This window comes from Puma concolor, chromosome C1, assembly GCF_028749965.1.
Source record: "Puma concolor isolate L17-30 chromosome C1, mPumCon1.1.hap2, whole genome shotgun sequence".
NCBI classification, from domain to species: Eukaryota; Metazoa; Chordata; class Mammalia; order Carnivora; family Felidae; genus Puma; species Puma concolor.
The window spans coordinates 125,187,813-125,211,664 of record NC_141674.1 but is presented as its reverse complement, the minus strand read 5'-3'; the positions used below and the strand labels follow the sequence as shown (position 1 = coordinate 125,211,664).

The following is a 23,852-nucleotide window of genomic DNA, read 5'->3' as shown; positions in this document are numbered from 1 at the left end:
TAAAAAAATGTTTTGTTTATCCTTCGTAAGAGATAAGTTAACTCTAAATTTTTAGAATTAAATAAAATGCCATAGTTTGTATTTGCTTATTAAGGTCTATTATTTTATTGCATAATGAGCACTATATTTGTAGATAGCCCTGTGATGTAAAAGTGTACCTTCCCTTTGAATTATTTTGTTTTGATACCTTATGTGGGTCCAGTGGTTAGCATCCTTGGCTTATATTCTACTGAAAAATATATATGAAGAGAAAGTATGTTTTTGTATAACTTATTTCAAATTTGTGTAGTAAGTGAGGACATTCACTATTTCTCCTTTTGTGACTTATTTTCAAGAGTCCTATGAACTTCCTATGAAATATCTTGTACTATATTTGCAAAATTAATCCCAAGTATGCATGGCAGAGCTATGGAATACTTGTACTATATCTGCAAAATTAATTCCAAATATGCATTGAAGATCTATGAAGTACAAGCAATTCTGTTTGGGTTATAGATCTTTACACTGTGTGATTAGATATCCTTCATGCTCTCATGTAGTTTACAGTCATGTCAGTGAGAAGCAATTAATACATCCATACATGTCTCAAATATAAAGAATGTACATTGAATATATCAAAGAGAACTATTCCTCGATATAAGACCTGCATTGGCAAGAAGTTCCTCGCTGATTATAAAGAAGATGGTAGGTTCACAACTAAGCTTTATAATTAAAGGAGAAACAAAGCAACAGGGAAATAGGATGAAGAAATGTAAATAAATTACAATAGAATACATATAAAAACATATGAGAGGAAATTAACCATATGTTTAGGAGACTCTTGCTGGTCAGAGTCAATATTGAGGGAAACTTTACAGTTTTCCTTGTTTGAATAAAGAGGATATATTTTGACACTTGGCCCTTATGCTGGTAATCTGTTGCCCTGTAACAGACTACCTCAAAACTGTAGCTTAGAACCTCACACACATTCATTCCTTCACAGTTTCTGTGCGTCTGGAATCTGAGCATGGCTTAGCTGCATTCTGTTCTGCAGGGTCTTTCATAGGCTGCATTGAAGGTGTCTGCTGGGGCTGTCAGCACCTCCAGAGTCCACTGGGGATAGACTGTCTTCCAAGAGCACATGGCATTGATAGGATTCACTTTCTTTCTGCAACTTGGCCACTGGCAGTTCTCAGTTCCTTTCCACATGAGCCTTTCCAACATGGCAGCTTGCTTCATAGAAGCATGCAAGCAGAGAAAGCGATACAGAGAATTTGCCAATAAGGGGGAAGTCACAAACTTTTGTAACATAATCACAGAAGTGACATCCCGTTAAACTGGCTGTATGTTGTTGGTTAGAAGCATGTCAGTAATTCCAGCCTATCCTCAAGGGAAATAGACCTCACAGTCATATAAATGACAGGAAGCAGAGATCATTGGGGGTCATCTCAAAAATATGAATACCATTGCCCTTTATTGTGCTCAAGAACAGAAATTTGCATAATAGCAAATATAATTAATGGATTAAGTATCCTGTGCATTTGTGTATGTACATATACATAACACTCATATGTTTAGATATACATACATACACATATGTGTGCATATATATATACACACATTCATAAATAGAAATATATTAAACAAATTTTTCATCAAAGCTCTAGAAATAAACATTCTAGCATATATTCATTGTTCATTTCTGAGCTTTTCCTGCCTTCAGGCCCACTGAAACCAATTTCGTCCTGCTGTTCCCCAGATTCACTCCCTGCAAGGGAACCCAGATTTCTAGGCACCAAATATCCATACTTCTTTCCAATAAAATCTCTGCATCTTGTGACCTATTTCTCCTTTAAGGGTGTTACTTTCTGAAATACTACAATGCATAATGCATCAAAAATATTTTCCCTGTCATAGCTGGCTGATCTGATTTCCTTCAAAAGTAGCGGAAGGCTAGTCCGAACTGTTTATTTCACGAGGACTTCCTTAAGGGAGTGTGTTGGATGGAGATTTAGTGTGTGCTCCAAGGTGGATGGGGAGGTTATTTTGGCATTTGCACCATTACCAAGAGTAAGCCATGGACATTGCTCATCTGGGTGCAATTGGGATGGTTTTTTGACATCACGGCTCTACCGTTTTCCACCCTTGCATCCTTGTACCTTCTGCTCTCTCTCCTTGGAATAGCCTTCCTCCACTTCTCTGCTTGGTGAATGCCTCTCCACCTTTCATGAGCCCACCCAGATTTTGCCTTTTGTTGGGAAGATATCCCGGACCCCTTGAGGCAGACTAGTTCATACATACTTGCCTTCTGCTTGGCCTCTGCTTTGTGCAAAATTGCATGCAGCTCACTACATTGTATTTGAAACCAGTTATATTGTCCCTAGATTTTGTTTTTTATGGGAAGAATTCTTTTAATAAAATAAAATAAAAGTTAATAAACAAACTCACACTGACCTAGGCCCCAACTAGCTTCCCTTAAAATTCTTCTGTGGGAAGAATGCACACAACTACATACAGTCCCTTCTGGCTTTCCTTCAGCTTTCCTCATTTATGTAGTTATTTCTGAGTCCTGTTGACTCCTGAAAGTGTCTCTTTTATGCATTTCTTTATTTATTTTCTGTTTCCTTCTGTAATCTCCACCCACCTCATCCGCTGTCTGGACCAAGTGGCCCTCAGTCTCTAGCTGACCACCAAAGGACTCAGGGTCCACAGACATCTCTTTTGTTAAGTAATTTTCTTCTCTGAAACGCCCATTGTTTCTAATCTGCTGTGGAATCAAAGCCAAATTCTATGGCTTATCACTGAATATTCTTTACACTATGTTCCTAGCAACCTTCGTACCTTCACTGAACAAAGATGGACTCACTCAGAGTCTTCTTTGATTGCCCCAATGTCTAAATATGTGGTAAATGGCTAATAAATATTTGAATTGAGAAATAATTTCAGTTATAATTAGGATGTAACATTTATTGAGCAGCTATTTTATGATAGGCAGATTTTACCCATGAGGAAACAGAAACACGTCACTCACCCAAGGCCACATGACTGGTCAGTGGCAGAGCCTGGGAAAGAAAGCAGGCAGTGACACCTAGCACAGCTCCCTTAGCAGTGTGCAGGGTCTGACCCGGGCAGACATTTTCAACCTCACTAAAAACAAGGGTAAACCAGAAGATGTAAGTGGAGGATTTGTTTTTTATAATCATTATCACACATTTCAGAGATGATTATGTTTTTATCTTTATTCCATTGTGATTTTACCTATAATTATCTGTGTTTTCAGACGATAAGCTTCCTTCTTTTAGGGGTTATTGGTTTAGGCAGCTTTCCCAACTTCTTGAGTATGATTAGGTATGCCCACTGCATGCTGGAGTTGAGTCCAGTGTTCCTGTTACCCTGTGGGGATGACCCAGGTGCCTCCTGCTCAGTCTTGTGTGGCCTCGTTACTCTTTTCTGGGGCTGCAAAGTCAGGGAATAATCAGAGTCAAGGGCCGAGTTTTTGAAGGACTTTTTCCAGAACTTAATTAAGGAACTTTAATTAAGGTGTAAAACAGTGTGAAGGGAGAAACAAAGTCACACACAGGTCAGGCCCTGGCTTTCAGAGCAGGGGAAGCTCTAGTGTCTTCTGCTTATACTGGCCTCTTGCTGCCTTGGTTCTCTGCACCTTTGCTAGTGCCCTCCCCTTTTCTTTTCTGTCTCCTCTATCAAATTATCTTATATGAGAGGAGAAATAACTTTCCCTCTACCTTTCTTTAATAAAGTTATTGCAATAAAAAATTAATAAGAAAAAAATGAATGGGAGTTTATTAACATGTACACCTTGTATCTACATGGGAGATATCCAGGGAAAATGAGTAACTTGAAGAGACAGCTTTAGAATTCGGGATTGAATGTCATTCCACTAGGGAAAAGGCAGGAGAGATGTCGGGGTCTTAGGGGAGGGCAAACGGTTTTTAGGAAGTGAAGGGACACTTAGAAGAATAGATAGGAGGTATGATAGTGTGACAAAATTGGTCTAGGGGTGGTGTGGACTTCTAGTCTCCTACCCTTCAATGAGAGTCCTTCTTCTCTGGCTGATGAGATTCACACACAGGGAACTGATGGCAGTTGAGTTGCTTCTGGAAGATCTGTCTTTAGGCAGATAAGGGGAGTTTATAGAAAACCTCTTCCTAAATTTGCCACTTTTCAGGTGCCTATAGCTGAGAATAATCAATATGCCAAAGTGGTGTGTTTTGGGGTGGCACACCTGAGTTCCTACACTTATATATTGCAATGGTGCATTCTCCTACCTTTTACTATCAATGAATGTTTGCTTCAAATAATCTGGTAAACTACTCACAGTGAGTTGAAATAATAAAAATAAATGAGAGCTGCAACATATTGAGTGCCTTCTGTATAACAGGCATTCAACTATGTGATTTCCTTATATGATTTCCACTCTAAATTGCCAGTCAATGAGGTATCCCTATTTTATACTTGATAAAAAGGAAGTTAAGCAGATTCCATAAAATTATACTGTACAGTAGAAAAGTAGAAGAAATAAGATCACACCTAAGGTATATCTTCATTCCTATGGCTAGGCCTTTTTCCTTCATTAATATGTTTTCCTTCCAAGAGTCTTTGCATTTTAATAGACAATAATTTAAGGTAAATAAATGAACTTTTCATGGGTGACTTTTAAAAATCAACCAGGCTAGAGGGTTGGAAGCATTTGAGGCACCCTCCACTCCTCACAATTTGCAGGCTCACTCTTTGGCATTGCATAATGCCAACTATGAGCTTGTTTCTTTTGAAGATAAAATTTCCCTTCAGTTTCTATAGATGAAGATTTGTGCTCTTCCTGACTCTGAATACCCACAACAAAAGCAAACTGGAAAAGAGCCTTCAGAGTCTGTCTTTCAGGGGCTGTTGCTAATTGTTCTCAATCCCAGAGCAAATGATAACACACACCCATTGAGAACGTGAGCAAGAGGAGCACTTGTGTACAGTTTTCAGTGCTTGCAATCCTTTAAAACTCTTATCATCTTCACATCCTGTGTAAGAGGTGAGGATACCGAGACGCTGAGGTATTACATCTAGTAGAAGTAAAACCTTGGCTTTCTGGAACCAGGGATAGTAATCCCTGTACAGTTTTCAGTGCTTGCAATCCTTTAAAACTCTTGTCATCTTCACATCCTGTATAAGAGGTGAGGATACTGAGACACTGAGGTATTACATCTAGTAGAAGTAAAACCTTGGCTTTCTGGAACTAGGGATAGTAATACTAACCATTTTGCTCTTTGGCCTCTTCCTTGTGATCCTTATGCAAATAATGTGTTGTCTCTTGAGGAAATTAACACCTTAGTAGCCAGCATGCAGACAGTCTGATGATGCTTGACTCAAAAACAAGACTAAAACAGGACAGCATGCCCACAAGACCTCAGGCTTCTTCTATGTGGTTTCCTAAGGCAACTTGATTGGTAAGCCATTGTACAAGTGGGGGTACCCTGTGCTCTCCCAGGTGACATGGGTGGGATGAAGAGTCAGATGGCCACATTCTACCTTGCCTGGGATATCAGCAGGACACACACCTAGACCGCTGCAGGGAACACTGGAAGACAAGATATGAGTGATGGAATAGTGAACAGTGTTATTGACAACAACTGCTTGAGGAATTGTTGGTTGAAAAACCAACAAGATCTGAGAGGTCGAAGAGAGAATCCTAGGAAGTTTGGACTTGAGTCAGAGGACTCAGAAAGGTTTGAAAAGACTGTCCCTTACCCTTTCTCACCTGCCATTAAGAGCTTAGATTTGCTGCTCTTTCATTTTTTACCATCTTGGATGAGCCCAAGAAATTAAATGGTAGGTGAGAAGTAGTACCCATCATAAAGCATGATTTTGATTGTAAAGCTGAAGCTTCATAGTTGTGGAGCCTCCACTGCAGTCCATGAAGCCTTTTTCAGTGTTACTGCTCCCATGTGTGAAGAGGGCAGGAAGGAGGGAGAAACTTGCCCCCAAAAAAGTCCTGGAGCATAAGGATTTGTCAGTGAAATGAGTCTATGGTCTAGTAAAATGAAGAAGATTTGAACTGTTAGAAAAGATTTTTCTTCAGAATCTGCAGGCAAGAATGCTGTGGCTTTCTCTGTTCATTACTAATTGGGCACCTTCAGCTATGTTTCCATTCCAAAAAAAGGGGTAGGGGCATTACTGGGGTTTTAATAATGGTAATCGTGGCATATTTCACATTTTGAAGTTTGAATAATTCACCTGAACTTAACTGCAAAATGAAATACTGTGTTTGTGCATCACCCTCTGGTTCTACATTAGGAAAAGAAAAGTATATGACACTTCCAAATCCTCACCCTGCTTTGGTTTTAGGAATTTCCATAATGAATCTGAATACCCAGAGGTTTCCCAAAGAATGTGAAATGCCAGAAGAATACTCAAATGCCTTGAAGGTGGTGAGGATTAATTTAATGGGAAATGATTGTCTTCAGAAAACATGGGGAGGAAAAAAATAATATAAATAGGTGTTGACATCAGACATTAGCAAATGGTTTTATATAGGCAGAGCAGTATTGTCTTAGCACTTTGTTAATAAAAATTCTCCAGACATTGTTCATATTATGTTTGTCAGGAAATGATCATATAAATAAAAATAGAAGATTGGTGTGGAAAGAATATAAATATTGAACACATTTCACACTGCATATCAATCAGTTAACAATGGGGTAGTTTCCTTGCCCTTTGTCATTATTCAATGCAAATTTATGAAATGGAAAAGACATTATAAATTTGTTATGTCATTCGATTACATATTAAAAGGTGTTTTCATTTGAGTTGCAATCCATAAATATTGCATTACTGTATCTTCTAGTCTTCTGTCAAAATACATTTTCCTCGTTAGGCAAGCAGATGCCTTGTCTGTGAAGTTAATCACCTTGGATATGGCCATCAGTTCTGTTCTTTCGTCCAGATTCAGCTCTCTTTTCCTGAACCTTTCAGACACATACTTCTAAAAAATATAATAAAATCCTTTCTTATACTGAGTGTTGTTAGCAACATGTCCAGACTTGGAAAACCTCCTCTTATTATGATTCATTTTGGATAGCAATTAGACCACATTTTATTATATATCATTAAGACTATTTAATTAAGGATTCCTAAAGACTAGTTTCTTTGTATTATATTATACTTAGACAAAGAACATGCCAAACCTCCAGGGAAGGCTGCTAAATTATTTCTTAATACAGAAGGCCTGTAAAGATTTGTTTCCATCAGATTTTTGGTGAAATGCACCATCTGTTCAGCTAAAGAGCTTCAATTACCAGAGCAGGTAGAAATAGGACCTTCTTTGTTTTCATCAGCTTTTTGTGTCCATCTGATTGTATTTCCAACTTTCCCAAATCTATTATAAGTCATCAAATTTCATGTGATAGTGACTCTCTTACATCCCACATACCAAGCTCTCTTGTATATGGGCCTGGGCTTGAGGTAATTGACATCAATCTGGTCACTGGACAGTTGCTTTGAGTTTATCTGGTTTTATTGTTTGGCATGGGACCACTGCTTTCCTCTCATGTGGATTTTTCTAAATTCAAGAGAAAATTTTGTTCTCTTCCTTTTTCCTTTCTTTCACCTAACTTTCTTCCCCATTTCTTTGTTTGGTCCTGTCGCTGAGCCAAACCAAACACTTACAGTGACCCAAATATTCCAGGCTCTTTTGTGCCTTTGTATACACTGTTCCCTCTTTTTGGGTATGCTTTCCTCAAGGTTTTCCATTGGCTAACCCTCCTTTACCTTTTAGGCTTCACCCAAACAGTATCAGTTTTTAAAATTTCTCTCTGAAGTAACTAACTCACACACTGCTGGTGTCTTCCCTCTTTATATTCTGCTCTCTGAAGGTATGCAACCTTTGCCATTGTTTATGTTGACACACTCTGTGTGCCCCTGTGGAACAGTAGTAAGTTCCTTTTGAGTAGAGACTGGGTCTTTTATCTTGTTGTTTGTACTCTGCAATGTTAAGGCCCAGTAATTACTGGAAGGAAGGAAGGAAGGAAGGAAGGAAGGAAGGAAGGAAGGAAGGAAGGAAGGATGGATGGAAGGAAGGATAGAAGGAAGGGAAGAAGGAAGGAAGGGAGGAAGGAAGGATAGAAGGAAGGGAAGAAGGAAGGGAGGAAGGAAGGAAGGGAGGAAGGAAAGAAGGAAGGGAAGAAGGAAGGAAGGAAGGAAGGAAGGAAGGAAGGAAGGAAGGAAGGACTGTGTTTGGATGGAAATAAAAGAGAGCTCCTTGCTCTTGGAAATGAAGTATATTAGACATGCTTACTGTCCTATCAGAACTTTACAATTTTATTGGGAAGTTTAAACATGTATGTGGAGTTATGGGAGGAAGCAATATATGCTAAGTCCAACATAGAAGGGAAAAAAGATAAATGGCTATAGAGAAATACAATAAACAGATCAAAGCCCCAGTAGACAAGGAATGGTTTTAAGAGGAGGTGACATTTGAATTCTTTCTGGAGTTTCATTTCTCTTCATTCTTTTTCCTAGTATCACCAGGAGGGCAAAAGAAACAAAAATCCCTCTGGAGAAAAAATAGTTAACTTTTTAATATTGTCAAAAGTAGCAACTCTAGAATAATCTTCCCTATTTCAAATTCTTCCACTGTTTAGTAGCTATGTGACCTTGGGCAAGTTACTTAGGCACTTCAAACAGCAGTTTTTTATTTCATCAAATGGTGATTAAAACTGAGTTATCATAAGAAATTAGAGAAAGAAAGAGACAGAGAGAGAGAGAGAGAGAGAGAGAGAGAAATAATTTAGGTAACATTCTTACCATGATGGATGGTATATAGTAAGTGCTCAATACGTATTGCTATTATTATTGCTGTCATTATTAAAGCCCTTTCCCATGAGATGTATCTATTTTTAAGTACATTTGTTTATTGTGCCTTACTACATAAAGCAAACCCAGTTGTGAAAGTAACTATGCAACAAAATCCTTTTAATGTATTTATTAGATTGAACCATATAAAACTCATTTTATAGATGAAAAATGGTTAAATATCAGCAGTTTCATACGGTTCAAATTAATATATATGTATTTACACATTTAGAATCATATGTATTTACACATTTAGAATCTTAGTTCTTGTCTAGAAAGCAGAAAGTCTTGAAATGGAAAAATTATACATGAGAAAGTTTATATTCTCATGATCCACTAATTTCAAGCAATACTCAAAATGAAAGTATAGTTTGGCAAAGAGATTTGTGAGGTTCACTGGATACAACATTAAATATTGAATAGGTAAGGCTTCAAATGTGGTAAGACCTTCATACCCAGATCTTATTTTCTAGTCTGGATCACAAACATGGTAAATGAATGTTTTCTTGGTTTTCACAATTGTCCAAACCAGAGATTTAAGCCCAGTGTAGAGAACATAGTTCAAATAAAAGTTATGTGGCACCCATAATATGCCACAGAGACAGCACACCTGTTGAGATGCAAAAATTGGAATGGTCTCATGAGCTATATAGATTAGGTTCAGTATGTTGCAGGAATACATTTGGATATGGGGATTTTCAGTGATATTTGAACTGATTCTTTAATAAGGATTTGAAGAGCTTCACTAGGGGTAGTGGGAAATTGCATTCTAGAAGGGAATATAATAAGAAGTAGGTTCAGAGGCTGGAAAGCAAAGAGTATACTGCAAGCATAATTCCACGTAGCCATGAATGACTGTGCATATGGAATATGAGGAGGAAAAGGGGGAAATAAGGCCATGGGAAGAAGGAAATATTGCAGATGCCTTGGTTCATGTTCACTCATTGCCCTGTAGGCAGCAAGGATGAATCTTAGTAAGGTTTTCAACTAAATTCTTGAAACAGTAAGAATGATTGTTTGAAGAAGATTGACCGAATGCAGGTGGGGACCGTGAAGTAACTAACTAGGTAGGAGAACTAGGTAGACCACTTATAGAGAAGTTTAAGAAAAGGAAATCAAGCCTGGTCTAGGTAGGGACAGGACATGGGTCAAGAAAAGAGGAGGGCATCGAAGGGGAGGAATTGGGAACCCTTGGGAAGTGGTAGGAAGGAGGAGACAGTTGAAAAGAGGCTACAAACCTTTCATTCCAAGTGACGGGTGATGATGATGAGTATCAGTCAGGAAAAGAGACATGACGGTCTACTTGCAGCACAGAGGGACTTAGCCCACATATGCACATACCTGCAAAACAAATGCACATTTCAAGGAGCAGAAGTTGGGGGGCCTCTACGAGTGGCCAAGGTCAAGTTGGGCTTGTGGTCCAACGTTGGGAAGTTGCTGCTGCTACCCAAGGTGGAGAAAGATTGTGAGCTGCTGCCAGTGGTGCAGCAGCTGTGTGGCCATGAGAAAGGTGACAGGGAGTACAGAGTCCCACCACCTGGGGCAAACTCACAGGGTCTGCACCAGTGTTGGCAGAGGAGAAAAAGCATATGCCTCCTTTTAGGTTCCAGAATATCATGAGTGCACCTCATTCACAAAACCTGAAAGCTGGCAGTAGAGTCTGAGAAGATGCAGTTCCCAGGCTTCGTGCTTAACCAGCAGGGAAGGCATAAGAGAGGCTGGCAAGACTGCCCGGGTCCCAGTGGAGAAGACAAGATAGGGTAGAGTGTCTAGGGAGGATATGCTAACTGGCACATGTGCATTAGGTTATGGTGAACCATTGACTTGAGCATGTCTCATGGGCTATTGAAAAGCCAGATGTAGGCTTGGAGATTTAGATTTGGAAATCTGAAGCAAAATAGGTATAGATGAGCTTGGAGAGAAAGACAGACACAGAGAGAGCTAGCCGAGAGAGGGAGAATGACACCCTGGCCAGGAGATGTGGCCATTTTTGGTGATGGAAGAGGGAGATGTCCGTAGGAAGCAGAGAAGTGTTCAAATAGGAAGGGAGGGCATGTAGTCAGGAAAGCAACAGAGAGGGAAACTTGGAGAAGGAAGAGGTGGCCAATGTAGGTAAATGGCTTAACCCAAAAGACTTTGAAAAGGTTATTGAATGTGGTGATTTCAGGTCTACTGATGATAAGAAACCACTCTAGTCATAGTGGTTAGAACAAAAGTCAGATTAAAGGTAGTTGTTGAGATGGATTTCTTGGGGGAAATGTGAAAGCAGAACATATAAACTACTGGCGGTAGGGGGTAGAGAGACAAGAGGGATGGATAAATTGCAAAAGGAGAGTGGGGAGAAAAGAAGTTTCCACTAGGATAAAGTTTATGTTAACTTATTTGACATTTGATGAAAACAGAAACTCATGGAAAGAACAAAAAAGCTGCCAAAACGGCAGGTTGAGAGCAAAGGTCCAGAAGATGTGGGGAAGAACAGAATCCAGGGTTCCAGTAGTAGCCATGGAAGAGAGGGTTCAGAAGCCTCCACGTCTGTCAGTATTCTAATTGGCATTGCCATTGAGATGATCATGAACATAATGAATTCCCCTAGAGAGTATGATGTCCAAGCAAGGACACCAGCAACGTTTTTCATAGAGTGATAATCAGCCACTCCATCTATATAGGAAATCTGGAAATAAGCACCACCAAAAACCCTACCAGTCAATGTGGATGCAAATTTCCTCTTCGGTATTGATGTGCTCCCTGCCTCAGTAGCTATCCTCATTAACTGTTGCGTGATAATGACAACTTCTGTTGCAGGCTGCGGTTGCAGGCCACACTCAAACATAAAAAGAATGTTGACATTTGATTTGTACAACTTTACTAATCAATTTCTTGGCTGGAGAAAAACTGCAATATCATTTTAGAGCCCCTATTATAGCCTAACAAGAGAGAGATAATTAAGTCCTAAGGGACCCATGTTGTAGCCGGGTATTGCAGAAGGGGCCCTTTCCTCCTTCTTCCCAAGCTGGGAGAAATCTCTGCACTTCACAATTAAGCCTGCTTCTCTTCTTTGTCTGGGGGAGGCAAGATCCTCGGAAGAAAGGCAGATGTGCTGCTTATTACTTGGTTTTTGACGTTCGTTTAGTGTAGGTTTTTAGTCTTTGTCAAAATGACAATAAACGCATGGATTGACAGGAAGCAGAGGGCTGCAGAGTTTCTTTTGTCTATATGCAGGGAGCAGGGAAAGGACTTTTGACCATAGATTGAACATTTCAAGGAAGCACAGCTTTAAGATACAAAGTAGTTAACACTGTGTATATCTATGCATGGTGTCATGGTATTTTCCAGTAGTTTAATCAACATAGTACACAGTTAATCCTTGAAGAACAGGGGTTTGAACTGCATGGGTCCACTCACGCATGGGTTAATTTCCATACAGTACTGTAACTTTCTTCCTTGTGATTTTCTTAATAACATTCTTTTCTCTAGCTTACTTTAAGAATACAGTACAGAACACATACAACATACAAAATATGTGTTGACTTTTTTTTGTTATTGGTAAGGCTTGTGGTCAACAGCAGGCTATTAGTAGTTAAATTATGCAGGATCAAAAGCTGTATGTGTATTCTCCACTACATTGGAGGGTCGGTGCCCCTAGATGTGTTGCTCAAAGGTGAACTGTATTACCGCTCATCAATTATATTTCAAAAATCTTATCACTTGGCAGATTTTGAGTATCTTTGCTTAGTTTACTTTTTTTCTTTTATAATAAATCTGAAAATTGTGCTTCTTTCTCTGGTGATTTTACTTATCAAAGTAAATTTATTTTTTGAAGTTAGTGTCATTATATAGGTTCTCTGCCCTTTCCTCCCAACTAACCTTGCTTTCATTTTGTAGCATTGAAAATTCAAGGACAAATGGACACTATTTTAGCCCAAAGTCATTGTATTTTTCAACATCCATTTTATTGTGCAGGAATGTGCGATAATAGTGCTATATAAAAACTTGTATTCCATGATAAGAAACATTTGAAAACAATGGACTTTTACTTAATGTCAACCTCATGGTTGGGGAATTTTGCAGTTATTGGTATAAGTTTTATTAGAGCAGTTTTTTTTTTTCTTAGCAAAAGATATTCTGATGTGGTTATTCTTTATTTTCTCATAGACATCAAGGGCCAAGAAGGGCATACTCTAAATACTGGGGAAAACCTAAACATCCTAAATTGTTGGGAAAAATACACATGTACAGGGAACATAAGGAGACAAATGCTCAAATTATGAATGTGTGCCCATTGGGGGAGCATTACCTAGAGGTCCTGGTTGACATTATGTGAAGGGCAGTTATTAAACTCCTATTAATCAATGAACATAACTTTAAATGTATGTAATTCAGTTGGAAGAGCCTTAACTGATTTGTATTAACAATGATTTAAAATGCTTTGCATTTTTAAAATTCATTTTTTTATTTACTTTGAGAGAGTGTGTGCACACACGAGCTAGGGAGGGGCAGAAAGAGAGAGAGAGAGAGAGAGAGAGAGAGAGAGAGAGAGAGAGAATTCCAAGCAGACTCCATGCTGTCAACACAGAGCCCAATATGAGACTCAATCTCATGAAACATGGGATCGTGGCCTGAGCCAAAATCAGAAGTTGGACGCTTAACTGACTGAGCCACCCACATGCTCCTAAAATGCTTTGCATTTGATTAAAATGCCAACACTTGTACAAAACTAAAATGGAATACCCTTATTTTCAGTAGACATATAGACTAGTATGCATGCACTGAAGTATATTTCTCATTAAGAGAACTCACAATACGCAATTTAAAAATTGCAAACAAAAGCAGTAGTTACATTTGAAAATCCCTTCTCTATCAAGCCAAATCCTGCTCCTTTGCCAAAGTGTAGCATGGATCAGTACCTTAAGAGAGGTAGCCTCTTATATCTCTAAACCTCCCTAGCATTTTCTTCTGGCACTGATGCTGCTGTAGGGTAATTGTTGGCCTGCCTATCTCCCACACTTGGCAGTTTTTCTTTATTTGAGTTTCTAGTAATAGCACAAAGCACACAGTAAGCATGATTATCAAATAAAGGAACAGATAAATGAATGAATGAGTGATTGAATAAATGAATGAGTATTCATATCACAAGTGTTATTTTTAAGTTTTCTGCATTTGGAATTAAAATTAGATTCATCTAAATATACTTTTCCCTTTATTTTTCAACATTGTATATACCCCAAATGAAGTAACTCCACAGTTTAGGGAAGTTCCACTTACCCAGGATCAACTGGTACTCCACTACGTGATTTGGGTAACAGAAGACATGGGATACACACTGGAGCCTTTAACAAGCTAACAAATTAGTTGTAAAACTAAGAAACCTGGACATGAAATTGTTTTAATGATATTTAACAGTGCCAGCTAGTATATGAGTAAGTGTTTTGGGGAGGACATGAGAGTAAGACATAGATTCTCATAGGTTAATGTGAAAGGACATGCTTGTAAAAGGTACAGATTCCTGGCTTCCACTCTCAGAGATTCTGATTTACTAGGTCTCAGTTGGACCTGGTAATCTGAACTGCTAATGAGAACCTTTGGTGATTTTCTGCAGAGTGTTCCAGCAAAAATATTTTTCAATGGACTAAGGAGAGACTTCTATGCGCTAGAGTTGTCAGGGAAAAAGGAGGTGAGACTTAGACTGGAGCCTGAAAGATGCTTGGATAGGCAAGGAGGGGAAGGAGGGAATCCTTTTCTTATGGTAATTGACAGAAATGTCTCTATCCAAATAAGAGATGATTATGATGATTGACAAAATGCATTTTTGTGATATCCCACAATTTACTCTGGGAAATAATATGGATGGCATATTACTCTGATGCTTCCTTTTTTTCTTTTTTTTTAAATCTAACATAGAAGCAGACTTTAAATTGACTTCTTTTCCCCAGTTTTCACTTTTACTGGTTAAATCTTGACACTTTTCTACACTTCAGAGTTTCTAAGGATCAAGCATGCCTGTTACTGCCATATCGTGGATGGTGATGATATTTTAAACAAGGACTATTGGATGAGCAGTAGTAAAACATTAGATATCTCCCTCCACTGACACCACTGAGAAAGTATGTCTTTCATTTTCATTGCCAGTAAAATTTGGAAGGTTACAAAAGTTTTGTGGCAGTGCAGGCTGTTTTTCCATGTTGACAGATATTTACTATAAAATAAGCTGCATCAAAAACATGACTATCCACTGTCACAGTGAAGCTTAATAGTGTGTTCTTCAAAGCAAGGCAGACTTTGAAGGTGTTTGTTTGAAGATTCTTCGATCAGAGGAAACACGTTTGTGAACAGTTCAGAAGGCTCAGAGAGACTAATTGCATAGGCTGGCAATCAATTTGGCATGAATGAAAGAAGGGTGACAATCAATATCTAGCTGGGAAGTGAGAGAAGTTTCAGCAGTGACAGCTCAGTTGCCCAGCAGAGGGAGATAAGTAATACCCAATAAGAAAGGGGCAAGAAGACCAGTGCTTCTTGCCTTTCTTGTATTTGGACACTGAGTCACCTAGAAACAACTTTGTGTAGTTACACAGGCAGAGTAGACAGTCACTGAGACGTAGTTCCATATATGTCTTCAGTTCTGAAAATACAAGTATGGAAGCCATTATGTTAGCACGAATAACTGGCTCTCTTCTCCTTGCTGGGTTCTCACAAAACTAAATTTATCACCAGCCCTAGCAGTTATTTGGTCCATGTGACTAGTTCTGGCCAATAGCCTTAAAACTGAAGTGAAGTTCTGGAATGAGGCAATAAAAATCCCTATAACATTCTCCAGTTTCTCTTTTCCCAGCAATGATGAAAGTTTCATGCTGAGAAGGTTAGAGAAGCCAGAATACTTAAGTTATTCCACTGACAGGGATCTAACCAGGACACTTTTTGCAATAAAAAGGGTGCTATTACTAATTATACCGGTATAATAGACATCAACTGGACTGTCCTGGGAAACCAGGACATAGAACCTCTCTACTCCAAGAGAATAGTTGACTGCTAAGGTGATCAGACCTTGGATCAATAAGAAATTTAGTTATTTTTTAGTCAATGAGCTATTGGGATTGTTTGTTATTAGAGCATAACCTACTGTATCATGACCAATACAGTAAGTTATTCTTCAAACCAGTTGTTGTCTGAAACTTGGAGAGAAGTGCTATATCTCTCTATACTTTTTGGAAAAAGGCAATAAAGGTGGGTGCCTCCATAAAGTATTAGCTTGATTGGCTGATAATCCCAAGGAGCCTGTTCTTTGCCTTTCTAATACCACTGCCGAAGGATCTCTATTTCAAAGGGCCTTGACTTCTAAAAGAACTATCTTTATAAACCACAATGAAAACAAGTGCCAATTTATATAGCATTTTACATTTTGTTTCATTGAATCCTCCTAACATCTCTCTGAGGTAAGTAGAGCTGGCATGAAATATCCATTTTGCAAATAAGGAAACTGAGGCTGAGAAAATGTGATTTTTCTGGGGCGCCTGGGTGACTCATTCAGTTGAGCATCCAACTCTTGATTTCAACTCAGTTCATGATCCCAAGGTTGTGGGATTGAGGCCCATGTCAGACCCCATACAGAGCACAGTGCCTGCTTAGGATTCTTTCTCTCTTTCTCTCTCCCTCTTCCTCTCTCTCCCACTTCCTCTCTCTTTCTCTCTCTCTCAGAAAGTAAGAAAGAAAGAAAGAAAGAAAAAGAAAGAAAGAAAGAAAGAAAAGAAAAGAAAAGAAAAGAAAAGAAAAGAAAAGAAAAGAAAAGAAAGAGAAAGGGAAAGTTATTTGTCCTAAGTTATATTGCTGGTAAGAATATCTACCCCCACACCCATTTTTGCCACTTTAGAGAGTGCCAGGGACTGAGATATACTGACTATATTGTGGCCACAGGAGTTGAGGTTGGGAGAAGATTTGATAACACCACTTCTCTGGATGTGCTATGGTTTTGCCCTATCTACTTGCTTAAGAGAAACCACTCTGAAATATCGTGGATCAAACGCCACAAGAACTATGTGATTTAAGTAGCAGGCCCAGTGAAAATGCCCTATGGACATTCATGAGGATACAGAAGCCAGTTTTATGGATTCATAATGCACTTCTTTGCCAAAATTATACTTTTATTTTTCCAGAAAATTTAATGCTATAGTTCGATCCCGAATAGGGCCAACTGGATTTTCCTGATCTTCTCCTACATACCAAAAAAAAAAAAAAAAAAAAAAGTCACAGATTAGCACCTTTTACTTACTGTGCCTTGTACATTATTAAAATCCGGTGTCACTGTTGATTTAACCTCCCTAAGCTTTAATGACTTAACACTTGTCAAGGTCCCCCCCCCCAAATAAAAAGCCTTTAAGATATGGAAAATGAGAATCAAATTCAAGATGAGTTTGCCAATGAGAATCAAGTCCAATCATTTCATTCAAGTATTTAATTTGGGTCATATCCCAAACAGGTCTGAACTGTGAGAGAACAGAGTATCATATGTTTGATGTATTCTTTGGGGTTATAACTATCTGCTGAGGAGCCAATTACAACTATGGAGAAATGCATAACTTGTCTGAAGCATAGTGAACCTCATCTTGAGTTACACCATTATATTGCTATATTTAAAGTTCCAAAAGTTTAATAATGAATATTAAGAAAGAAATCTTGATTGTCCAGTTCACATTTTATTATTCCTTGACTAAGACAAAATTAGAAAATTCTCATTTTAAGAAATGGAAAAATGATGTTCCAAGTTGATACATGAGTTTTCTAGAACAGAATAGCCTCTAATTAAAATTCAGTAATTTTTCTTATGATATATTCAAGTATTTTTTATTATTCATATCAACATAGCTAAAAAGAATAAATAGTGAAGGCCAACAATAAATTGAACTGTCTGCTATCTTCAAAGTTCCCCTAACATTTGAATGCTGAACTATAAAGATCTATCCCTCAAGTAATACATTTATATTAAAAGTACTTATCTTGGCAATTCAAAGTGCTTTCTGAGCTGTATCAGACTCAAAGAACATGCCTACTTTGGATTACTCGAGAAAATTTTAAAAAGAACTAAATCTGGGTTTGTTTATGAAACTTCATTATACAAGGATAGCTTTAGAAGTTTACTAACTTCTTGATCTCATGAGACTGGACATGGGTGGTTATATTGACTATTAATTATTTTGTATTAATAAGACATCATCATAATAATTAATAATTATTGCATTAACCAAAACCTCCACTCAAGGGAAGTAACCCATTTTACAGACCTCTCAAGGATTCTTGGTATATAGTACAAACCCTACCTTCAAAGTGTTAACCAGTGTTAACCATAGTGAAAGTTGGTGTGCTACACTTCTTTCTGGCACTCACACCCATGGGAGTCTCTCTCGTTTTCTCTCTGGATGAGTATGAACTCTACAGTCACATAAATCCATAAATGCAACTTTGTTTTGCCACCAGTGAGCAAAAACACTTGAGATTTGCCTGTTAACATTCAGGGGATTCCCTTCAACTCCATGTGGAAAATGGGGCTTTTCCCCTGAATGGCATCTCTGCTTCCCTGCCTTTTCCATGTCTGCCTCTCCCCATTCAGCAAGCTCCCAGTGCAGGATCAGCACAAGCCTGCCTAGGAGAAAATTTATGGTGCTTTCTGCTCACATACAGATGGCCCTGAAGAGAATATGATGCAGTAATTCAAATTGGACCAGCACCTTTCGATCTGTTTATGAATGGTGTTGCATCCCCACGAGTGAATTAGAGCACTGTGGTTTCTGGACAACAGTATTATTCTTGCAAAATTTGTGCTGAATTAAAAATATATATCATCTAGGAAAGAAAGAAGAGATTCTGGCCCTCCGACATTTATCCAGAGTGAGCTTCAGTTTCTGTGAAGTTTTCAGTTATTTTCGCTGTAGATTTACTGTTCCTAACTATAGCAGTGGGGATCAGCAGAGACTAGGTTAAGAACATTAAAGTCACAGTGGACCTGGGGATTGTCCGTGCCTACATGCTTAGATATGCTAGCTTCTAAGTGAGGAAACTCTCATTTTCTGAGGAAACAAGTTGGTTCAGTTGGGCAGAACCCTATACTAAACCAGCAAAATTTCCACATGAATGGTTTCCTCTTGGAATTGAAAATTAGTAGGCTTTTCTTTCCACTCCTAAACTTGAAGAAAGCTTTGTACTGCAATTAAAATGGGGAGGTAAAATGGCTTGTTGATCAAAGCAATGGAAGTGGAATGAGAAAAAGAAATTGAAAGCAAGTGATATGGGAGGTCATGCAAAATATGTTTTTCATTTAGATAATTCTATCCTCTCTGCCCCAGAAGCAGAACACTGGACTGTCTGTACAGAGGTTAGTCAGCCAGGAGTCCGATGGTGTTAAAGGATGTCCAGGCGGGGGACTGAATCTAGAACCCTGGCCTCATTAAGGTACAGTTCTAGCCATCTAAGCTAATTAGCTTAGCTTAGTTTAGCCTAATACTGACAGTAGACTGCACATTCAGTGTTACAGAAAGAGCAGGGAGTTATTTCTGAGAGATAGCTAGTTTGTTTTACTAATGACCAGGAGCTGGACATTTTAGCCCCAAATGTCAGCATAAGACTTACCCTCCAGTCTTGCTGGCTCCTCTCATTTGTCTACTTCTCTCTGACCACTCAGATTTACATATTGGTCTGTTTGCAAATCAAAAGGAGCCAAGGGATGGATGAGTGAAGAAACACTTAGATTCATTCATTTATTTAAAAAGAATTTATGGAATACCTATCCCGTAACAGTAGCTATGCTGAGTTGCTAGAGATAAAGTAAGCAACAAGGCAGAGCCACTGACCTCAAGAAACTCGGAGTTTGTTAATAAGGCAGAAATGAATGGATTATGACCTTGCAACCTCTCACATAAGAGACAGAGAATATTGAGTAATTTCATTGTTTATTTCATTATTAATGTGTTATGTGATTAATCTGCAAGCACCCATTAAAATATTTCTTGAAATATGACTCAGTTCAGCTTTCAGTTGAAAGAGCCCCATCAGTTATCAGTTTGAGTTGGGGAGAGTGGCTTCTTGTTCTGCATTTATTTTGTTCTATTTCTGTCAAAAACTAACCTGTGCTAAACTGAATATCTGATCAGAGGAGTCACAAAAGAACATTTCAGTCTAATGTTCTGCTCAGTATCTAGCGCTTCATGAGGCAAAAACTCCTACATTTATACCTATGGCATCTGAAATACACTGTTGACAAATGAATTTAGTTTTTTTCTCTGATGTGTGTAGAACTTAACTTTTTAAAAATAGTTCTCTTAATATACATTAAAGCTTAAAGCATGTCAACAAATGCAGTTAAGGTCTATGTATTTTTCATTGACTGCCACTTGACCAGTATTTAGGAGAAGAAAGAACTTAGTCACAGATTAGACCCCCCCCCCCAAAAAAAAAAGAAGAAAAAAGAGCTAAAAGACAATGATTAAGGATGATGCTAAGCCAATCAACAGTTTGTAAAAATAGAAAGAAAAGAAAAGAAAAGAAAAAAAGAAAATCTCTGCCCACATCTGGCCTGGGAAAAGAAACTGGCTTATTTTTAGCCACATTTGGAAAAACAGATAGTGGAAGTATTTTATGTAAAGGCTGGTAATGCACACCCTCACGCATCAGCTATCAAAATAATAGGATAAAGTAAAATACCATTGGACCTCAAATGACAATGAATGGTGCTTCACAGTCTTTGATTTTCAGGAAAATGAAGAGAGATGTTTGCTAAATGAGAATTAAAAGAAAGAAGATGTCATCAGGGAATAAATAATCGTATCTTCTCATCAGGTTCAAACTATTTTCTCTATGACCAGATTCATAAAGGTTATGAAAAGATGAGACAAGTTAATTTTTTACCAAAGGTTGGGATGGGTCCCTGCAACTCTGTTCCAAGATACGGCTTGGAAATGTAATTGGTTTCAATTAATCATGAAGTAGTGCCAGAAAATGATGTTCACAGTGTTACTGTGGGTCTTGGCTGCTTGAGAATCTAACAACTTCCTGCCTGCCTCTTTCTCTTTTCTTTTCTTTTTTCTCAACATAAAGCCAAGAAAAATGGGGGAAGGTGAATAGATGTTTTTCTTTTTGATCTAGCAACTTCTGTATGGAACTTTTAATTATACAGAAGAGATAATTCAGCAAGATATGCACTGACAGAGGTATATTTCAACTTATTAAAAGAAGAAAAGATTTAATTTTAACTGAATCTAACAAACTTGAGACACATTTTAAACCAAATATTTATAAATGAATGAAATACGGATTGAAATAAGAAAGACCTGCAGCCTCTGTACTGAGGTAGAGAAAATAGACTGATATTTAGGATGCTGGGGGCCAGTCCCTGATCTATCATACACAAGCTGCCTGATCTTGAGCAACTCCTCACCATTATCATTACTTTTTTTGTTTATGATAGATTTGACAAACATCATGGAAAATCTGCTACCATTTGAGAGATAATTTGTTTTTTTTCATACAGTGAAATAGAATATTAGAAATTGGCTCTGATCACTTAATATTTCAGAATCTGTGCTTTCTTCACCCCTATTTTTTTTCTTTTTCTTTCTTTCTTTCTTTCTTTTTTTTTTTTTTTTGGTAAATAAATTCAGTTTGTCTCTTCTACAAGATCGTGAGCACTCTCAGAGCTTAAGGTCAGAAATGGTGTTTTTGCCTTTTTGGGCTCAGCACCCAATAGATGTTCACCATGGTAACTCTTGATTAGAAGTTAAGACTCTTCTTCATTTAAAATCATTTCCTGTATGTAAATAAGATCTAGTGGAAAGTAGCCACTCTTTGATATTCAGGCAAAATGGCTTCATCCTAACCTACCCAGCTAGCTGTGATCCTGTCAGTTAACCTTTAACCTTTCTGTGTCTCTGCTCTTCATCCACCACATAGATGTAGTGATCTTTTAAAAGTACATTGCAATGATTAGTAGATGAGAGTTCTTCAACAAGTTGAAAGTACTGTTTAATTTTATTGGTGTCATTAATAACGTAAGACTTGTGAAAATACAGGGAGCCAGACTTTGCTCTCCTGTTTGGATGCACAAAGAGATTGCTTAGATAAATATAGTCACAAATCATTCTTTGAGTGCTCATAATCAATGTCCACTGTCTTCTAAAATTTTGAGTGGATCTTGATGGCATACCCTGTGAAGGCAGAATTTCTCCAATTATAACCTAGACTTGAACTGGCCCAGTTCATCTGAAGTTTCCTCACTCTGCCACTAAGTAGTTTTATGCCATATTAGAAAGTTTGGTATTTGGGACTGTACTCCTTTGTTTACTGTAATGGTCTTGCCACTTCATGAATTCAGTCACCTCCTGGAGCCCTTAATTTGTCTTGCCAGAAGCTTTTAGTGAGAGAAAAAAGCTGGATGAGCCTGCTTTCCCTCAGGTCTTTTAAACTAGTATCATACTGAGTCACTGAAATACAGTCTTCAGGATGGGACTGATAGAAACAGCCAACTCAGGTTCTGGGCAAGAGAGCACTCACTGTGTTCAGAGCATCCTGCTCAGGTGTCTTCCCCTAAGAGTATGGTCCATGTATCCTCACAGATGGGCCCCAGAGACAAGGTCATCCAAACACAGTTTGAATATACATGATCAATGCCTGGCACAGAGTAACTACTTAATACTTTTTAAAAATGCATTAACAAAGGATTCATATAGCAACTGTCTACTGAGTACCCACTTTATCTGTAGTTGGGGGGAGACACATAAGAAATCTATGACATGGTTTTATACCAAATATTGTAATTAATTTCAGAAGAAAGAACATGCATATAATTTGAGCATTAAAGTGGGGAGTTTTTAAATGATAGAATGAGTGATGTAAAGAATAAGGCTGTAAAAATTCAAGGAAATGTGGAGGGAAGCTGTGAAGATGTTTCTTTGGTAGTGAAATTGAAGTAGATTTTGAAAGATGGATGGAAATGAGAAGATGCAGGGTTTGCCATTTCAAGGAGTAACAACATGAGACAGTGTCTCAAAATGGAAATGGAAATGTGTTGTTATTTTTTTTACTGTTTACTTTTGGGCAATGGGGAATGGGTATTGGAAGTAGGAATGTAAGACAATATAGGATTATAACATACAATATATGTTACATTAGAACCCATAGAAGTACTAATTAATGTGCAGTAGGCTGTATGTGTAGATGTTTATTATTTGAAAGAATAAAAAATCTGAAGTAATTTAAGTTCCATCAGTAGAGGAATGGTTAAATAATGTATGGTGCATTCACATCATGAAATACCAGAAAGTACCTGAAAAGAATAGATCTTTGTGTGCTGACACAGACCACCCTGGAAAGATGTAACAGTGTGTTAACAGCGAAGATGCATTCCTGTAATATTCGTCACCAACTTTGAAAATTGATTTAAGAAAATCAAAGTGGTATTTCAGGAAGATTAATGTGGTGACATTGTGTCAAATGAAAGGGGAGTGATTGAAAGTGAAGAGGGATAGTGGGAGATGTTTGCATGAGTACAAATGCAGGAAGCCAATGATAGGGACCTGAATGGTAAAGACAAAGAGAACTCAGAGACATTCCTAATTTTAAAGGACTTCATGACAGATTTCCTAATGGAGGGTATGAAGGAGAGAGAAGAGAAAAGAGATTTCCAGGTATAAGCTTATACTGGAACTATACTGAAGAAATATTTCTACTAACTGGAATAGCCCCATGTTAATCAAACCATCTCTAAAGAAATTCTTTATTTTGTCTGTTTGTCTCTCAGGATGGAAGAAACAGTGCGAAATCTATTGCAGAGTCAAGGGCCTCCAGAGCAGAAAAAAGAAGAAACTGTTAATATAATGGTCTATCAGGTACACCACGTTTCTCACTCTTGGCTGGGCACCAGTTGGCTTGTTTTTCTTGTATTTTTCTAACTCTGTCCTCCCTGACCCAGAGATAAATAAACAAGTGTGGTCCAGACCCAGGTGCTGTGGACCATACAGTCACCTCTGCTTAAGGAATCA

At 38.1% G+C, this 23,852-nt stretch overlaps 1 protein-coding gene across 8 annotated transcripts in view; it reads left to right on the top strand.

Moving 5' to 3' along the window:
• NCKAP5 (NCK associated protein 5) overlaps window positions 1–23,852 on the top strand; it is a 993,237-nt gene that overhangs the window by 644,399 nt on the left and 324,986 nt on the right. For all 8 annotated transcript variants that reach the window (XM_086718452.1, XM_086718453.1, XM_086718451.1 and 5 more), the window contains one exon: window positions 23,612–23,699. In XM_086718452.1, the coding sequence (XP_086574578.1) occupies window positions 23,612–23,699 (88 nt within the window). The remainder of the gene's footprint in view (window positions 1–23,611; window positions 23,700–23,852) is intronic.